Source organism: Saccostrea cucullata, unplaced genomic scaffold (assembly GCF_032062105.1).
Source record: "Saccostrea cucullata isolate Sc308-1 unplaced genomic scaffold, CSIRO_AGI_Scuc_v1 ctg1186, whole genome shotgun sequence".
Classification (NCBI taxonomy): Eukaryota; Metazoa; Mollusca; class Bivalvia; order Ostreida; family Ostreidae; genus Saccostrea; species Saccostrea cuccullata.
Genome location: NW_026928251.1, coordinates 287770 through 294226, shown reverse-complemented (window position 1 = coordinate 294226; position 6457 = coordinate 287770). Strand labels below are relative to the sequence as shown.

At 31.8% G+C, this 6457-nt stretch overlaps 1 protein-coding gene across 1 annotated transcript; it reads right to left on the bottom strand.

The window, feature by feature from the left end:
- Positions 1–211: 211 nt before the first annotated feature.
- Positions 212–5790, bottom strand: LOC134276920 (coiled-coil domain-containing protein 28B-like). Its single transcript, XM_062759196.1, has 7 exons — positions 5561–5790; positions 5217–5350; positions 3640–3783; positions 2258–2357; positions 1809–1869; positions 1424–1446; positions 212–492 (listed from the first exon to the last, which is right to left on the bottom strand). The coding sequence occupies exons 2-7, from the start codon at positions 5296–5298 to the stop codon at positions 459–461; spliced, it is 444 nt and encodes a 147-aa protein (XP_062615180.1). The 5' UTR covers positions 5299–5350; positions 5561–5790; the 3' UTR covers positions 212–458.
- Positions 5791–6457: the final 667 nt, after the last annotated feature.

The window sequence follows — 6457 nt, the reverse complement described above, 5'->3', positions numbered from 1 at the left end:
TTTTGCATTTTTAAAATCTAAATTAGTTTTAAATGATTTGTAATATTTTGAAAATAATTAATACAAATCAGTTGGATTTATTGTTAAAATACTTCTACCAAATTTGGATAACATATGACGTCAAATAAAAAAGGTATGACAGTTGTCCACGAACTTTTCGAACAACCCTCGTATATTCAATGCAAAAATATTACAAAAAATATAATGTGCTAGCATATGCAAAAAAAAAAATCCTCAAAAATGAAAAATGTGTGTTTAAAGTACAAGCAAAGCAATCTGAAGTACACATTAATACCAACAATTCTTTTAGTCTTTGAAAACTTGGATAATTTTCCTTAATATTTAAGGATCAGACATTTTATACATACAGACATTGCAATCATCACAACATTCATAACTGGAATCATATAATATACTGGAATTCCTTTGGATTTTTGGATTCTAGAGGAGGATCTAAGTTATTTGTGTCCATCATTCTTTGGAAGGGATTGACTATATGAAGGTCAAGGTTAAAGTCTTAGAATTTTTATTTCAAATAAAAACCATCAAATATATTAAATTTCTGTGTAAGTCCAAACTATTTGGGGTACTGTTAGAATACAGCTTTGAGAAACATTTCGCAACAGCCATAAAACTACAGTGAACCCCAGTATACATGATACATTTGGGTCTAATTGACAATGAATAAAGTGACATAAAACTCTTCACATCGTATGAGAAGCAGTCTGACAGTGTGTTGTTTATGAGCTGGACACATCTTAAGTCACTAATGAGACCAAGGTGACCAAATTTTTCATATCGACACTTCTTTCCCCCCTGAAATGCATCAAATGACCAATACCATAGGCCCCACAAATAACAGGAGATGGTTCAGAATTGAATGAATAATGTCCAGAAATATAATTCCATAAAATGGCTATAATGTAATATATATTTAAGTTAGGAACATTCTCTTCAAAATCATTAGAACAAAAGTTTGAAAATTCACAGTTGAAAGATAAGATGTGAATACAGAAAAGCTTTTTAAAAATTTAACAGAAGGGAAAACATATTCCATATAAAGGCCCATAAAAAAACTAGAGGGACTGTGAGCAATGAGCTCACTAAATGATAAGCCCCGCCTCCCATATGATTATAATGGAAAATTCCATGATTTGCTGTGGCAGGGAAATCCAAAATATGTGTCGGATCAAAAAGTAAAATAGGAGGTGCACAATGGCAATATGTTATAAAGATTCCTGTGAAAGTTTCATTAAATTTCACTCAGTGGTATAAGAGGAGTTGCAGATAAGAGATGGGTACCCCAAAGCGTAACAGACAGACGGACATATCGATTACAGTATACCCTCCCACTTTTCAAGTGGGAGTATGAAAAAATAGCGAAATGTATCATAGATATTCTTAAATGTCATATAAAGGATACATGGATGAACTTATTGAGTGGAGCTGAAAAAAAATAAATAAATAAGATATGAATAAGTTATGTATGTTATAATGCATTCTTGAACATAAATACATGATTTTTTTGCCTTTCTTCGAAGTCTTGATATCCATTTCTTGATTCCTAATTTTTTTTACCATTCATGTAAAGAATACATTTACATTATTTAAGAAAAAGGGGGCAATAACTGTTTTGAAAAATAGTAAAGAATATTGGCCAATTCAAAAAAATATTAAAATGGGCGTCATATTTAACTTAACTGAACTATTTATAATATTTCTTCTTGTCATAAAATTTAAAGCTATAAAGACCCTCATTAGGATTTCATTAACAGAATGTAAATAGTAAATCATTTATCCAATCAAACCTTGTCTACAAGTTTCCTCAGCTTTTCATTGGCTGCTGCTCGCCCCTCGTCTGTATCTCGCCTAAAAACAGTAAACAAGTGAAAGTAATATAATTATTTTAAAAAATTTATGATAAATTAATATACATAGAAAGTAAATTACAACCTAAATATATAAAGTAGATCAAAATAATAAAACCACATCCTTTGTTTATCCTTCCTCATGAATAGCTACATATGTTTTTTCATCAACCAAAGGTATGTCTTTTTACACTATAAACCATATAATTATGCGTTTTAAAGATAGCAGTAAGTAAGGTGATACAATTCATAGTACAAATGCACAGTTTACAACATTCAGTTGAGCATGACACCCATCCATTTAGCTTTACAATTAGCGACACTATCACATAGTATAAACTTTGTCTGTTTGAGTTATCAACTACTACTAAATATAGAATTCTTCAGACCTCTGCATGTCCTGCTGTATGTCCATCTCAAAATGGAGTCTAGCGAGCTGCTCCTGTTGTTCGCGGATTTGGTCCATCTTCTCAAACGTCATGGATCCACCTGATATATATACCAAACACTTTAATGAATGGATACCAAATAATACAAATTGATTAATGGATACCAAATAATACAAATTGATTAATGGATACCAAATAATACAACTTAATTAATGAATTTAACACAATGATAAAACATGTAATCCTTTTTATAGCTATACTGTAAATCGCGTTTTATTCATGAGAACTTTATTTTGCGTAGTTATAGGACACGGTATGTCCACAAGAATTTCATTCTCACAAATAATTAGTAACTTAAAGATCATATAGAGCAATAATTATCACAATTCATGAAATTTTCATATGCTAAAAATAATTTAATTACTATCTTGCAAAAATAAGTTGTTGCAAAATGAAGTAATCAACTGTACAATATGTAGTTTAATTGTGCAAGAAAAGTGAAATAAATCTGTTATTTAATACATATATAAATATTCTATATATTCATATTGTTAAAAGTCCCTCTTGAGAATTTTTCATTCATATGGAGATGCCACCACTTGCCGGTAGAGAGCTACAAATTTTGTCCTATTCTCAGCAATCAGTGCCATTGAGCATTGAGGGATCTTTCCATACCAGCACCTACTGTGACACGGGACCTCAGATTACAGGTTCTCATTTGAAGGATCGGTCTCCTTGTCCCATGAATTACATGTAAAAAAGACTTTAGCCACTACACTTATCAATCTCTACAATGACACACTAGTACTGTGCATAATTTATGCATTTATTATAAACTAGTTAAACTAGTTAAATTGTGTCAAATATTTCAAATATTAAAATAATTGAAATGAAAGGAAAAATACTCAGCTTTTAGCAGTAGTTTTTTTTTTTTAATACATGCTTTTAATAGTTGATTTTAATTTTTTCTGCCATAAAAGGTTTTCACAAAACAGGCCTAGTGTCCTTGAAGTCCACTCATGGCTAAGGGATCCAATTAAAATTTATTTATATTGCTTTCTGATCTGCTTCTTCATTAATAAACATCTTTGAATCAGAACTTCACATGTAGACATAAAATTTAACAAAAAGAAAACATTTGCCACCTGAGTGCACATTTTGGGAAGTTTGTCATTGAAATGCTATTGCTTCACGGAAAGGCTGAGGGTTCATGTGATTGGGCAAGACAATTTGTATTAAATTAATACCCCCCCCCAAAAAAAAGAAAAAATAATCACTACAGTCAGTAGAGAAAAAGTGAACATAGAGTTTTATCAGGGTAACCATGAGTGGACTCAGGAACCCTGAAGTTGTGACTGAGTGTGATGTGCCAGAGAACCCACCAAAGGCTTGTAGTTTTCCACAATGAAAATCTTCTAGAAGCTGTAGTAGTCCATGTTCCATTGTCCTGACGTCTGCCACGTCAGTTAGAAATGTGTGCTCCTTACAGGTTCTCCCTGTACTCCCAGAGGTGGCATCATTTTTCCCTTAGTAAAAAAAAATAGTCGGTCAAGAGGGAAGATGCAGGGGGTGCATTTCTTAAATGTTATTTTGTAAGTTATTAATGTAAATATTTCATTTTTTCTAAAACTTAAATGTCTGTTATAAGTGTGATACTATCAAAAAGACAAAATATCATGAAAATAATCTCATATTTCTGTTGCATTATTTTTATTATTATAAGAAAGTTGTTGAGATTTATGTTAAAAAAGTAAAATATAAGTATGATTGTTTAAATTTGTATAAGATATAGGGTTTGTTCGCCTGATCTACCTGTTCGCAGGAGTCCATACATGCAGAGTCTGTTCGCCCGAAATATCTTCTTCACCCAGTATTTATATATATAAATGTACTATAGGAATTCAATATTATACATTTATTGCATGATAGTGAGGGAAATATGAAGACTTATTCAGCCAAGAAAAATCATATTCCCCGAGGGCTTCGCTGAATAAGTCTTCATGTTTCCCGAACATTCATGCAATGAATTGTTTATTATACCGAAACAAGCAAAACCTTTGAAGTAAACATAAACTTTCAAATTTGGCACCGCTCTCAAATTCACTTTTATTTTTTACGTAAAGTTACTATAAAAACCTTTGATCAACACATTATCATCAATTTTGTGACGTAAACCAGGCTATTGTGACGTATACTACTCTCGGGAGTTTTCGTTCAACGAACGAGAACTACATTGCGGGAAAATACACTAGGTATTCCAAAGAGATGGAATATGATAAAAAGCGTGCCGATGGACGTGAAATATGAAGTTTTACGGCCCGATCACGTGACAATCTAGAACCAATCAGATAACGCATTGTATAGAATATTTATAATGAGGTATAATAATATAACATGTATCTATTCTTTTTAATTTCTTTAAGGTCTTGGGATTTTTTTCCCCCAAATTCCAATACAAAGAATGATATTTATCTTTAGTCTTAATTCATTTTTAATTTGATTCTAATGTTTTTTGAAGGCCTTATGGTTTGCATTATAGTAAATTATAGATGATTAATATCGATGTTAATTAGGGGGATACATCCCTGTTATTTTTATGAATTGTGCTATGTTCTGAAAACAGTTGAAGGACTGACATGTTAATAGGTCCATCGTCGGAACTGAACAGCGAATGAAGACGGTTTTACCTTTGAAGAATCTCTCCCTTTGATCTCAAAAAATGATTTATAAGAAGACGGAAGATGAAAATTCTAATTCTGTATTAAATATGGCGAATGGACCCTGTGTGAACAAGTTATAGGGCTAGCAAACTCTGGGCGAATGGAAATTTGGGCGAACTGCATCATGTGCGAACAATTAATTTTTAGGGTGAACAAACATACAAACTTTGTATAATTGAAAGAATATTTAATGTTATATGACTTGATTTCTATACACCAAGTATGAATTCTACAACAACCTGTTTTCCTGGGCTTCTTCTCTGGAGATCTTAATGACGAGGGGTATACGTCTTCTTTGATTACACTTGCAGTTGCTTCCATATCTTATCACTGACGTTCATTCCATTCTTACGAGTCTAGAGATTCTAATACACTAAAAAGAAAATAAACAAACACTGATTCAAATAAGAATCAGTCAAGAAAAACTTATTGTTATTAATTAGTCATTCAATCTAGCCTAATTGATAATAATTTAATTCTGGTTGTAACGCTGTATTTGAAAAAAAAATTACTTCTTTGTTATTAATTTGTCATTCAATCTAGCCTAATTGATAAAAAAAATCAGTTTACGTCATACACGAACCTGCAGCTGGTCGTGACTCGAGGAAATTCGAAAATGGTGAAGCCGACAGCTATTTATTTGTCCTTTATTACTGTATCATCTACGAGAAAATCTTCTTCTTGAGTCTCTGATCTCTTTATGCGTTAATTACAAGCGTCATGCTGATTAACAAATTGTCAGATTAACTTCCTTTCTTACAAGAAATCTTCAGTTCAAGGCCAAGATTCGACCAGTGTCAACAAGAAATGAAGTTTGCACAATAAACTTCGAGGTAAATCGCAAGGCAAAATATATTCCGGATTGGGTAGTTCACTTGCAACCTAGCGCAACCAGTCGACGATATTTTATCAATATGATAAAGAGGTGAAGCTCATTGGATTTATGTCTGTTTATCATTCATTTTCACTTTAATTATAACATTTTTGATAAACGCCTTTTAAATAAAATTTTTAAAAAAAATTAGAAAATAAATTTTAAAAAAAACTGATTAAAATATGAAACAGAAGGAGAGAAACAAACAAGTAAACAAACAAAAAAATGAAGAAAGAAAGATAAAAGACAGAAATAAAGCAGTCTTTCATTAGATCAATCAAAGTACGGAATACTCAAATAGTTCCTTCGGAGGAATTAATTTGAGTAACTATATCAATTTTTTTAACAAGATGCATTTGCGAACGCGAGATAAAGACGATAAGAGTAGTCAAGGGAGGTCCAGATATGCATTCTTTTTTTCAGTAAAAGGTGGATGGGGTGCCCCCACCCCAATCCCTCTAAAAGAAATCTCATATTTCCCAAACATGAAATATATACTTTTAAAATTTTTTGTTTGTTGATTCTTGAGGATCTTCGCTAGCCAATTTAGGGTTTCTGATACGCTACTCTTGTTCATGAGGAGAGTAGCGTATCAGAAACCCTTGG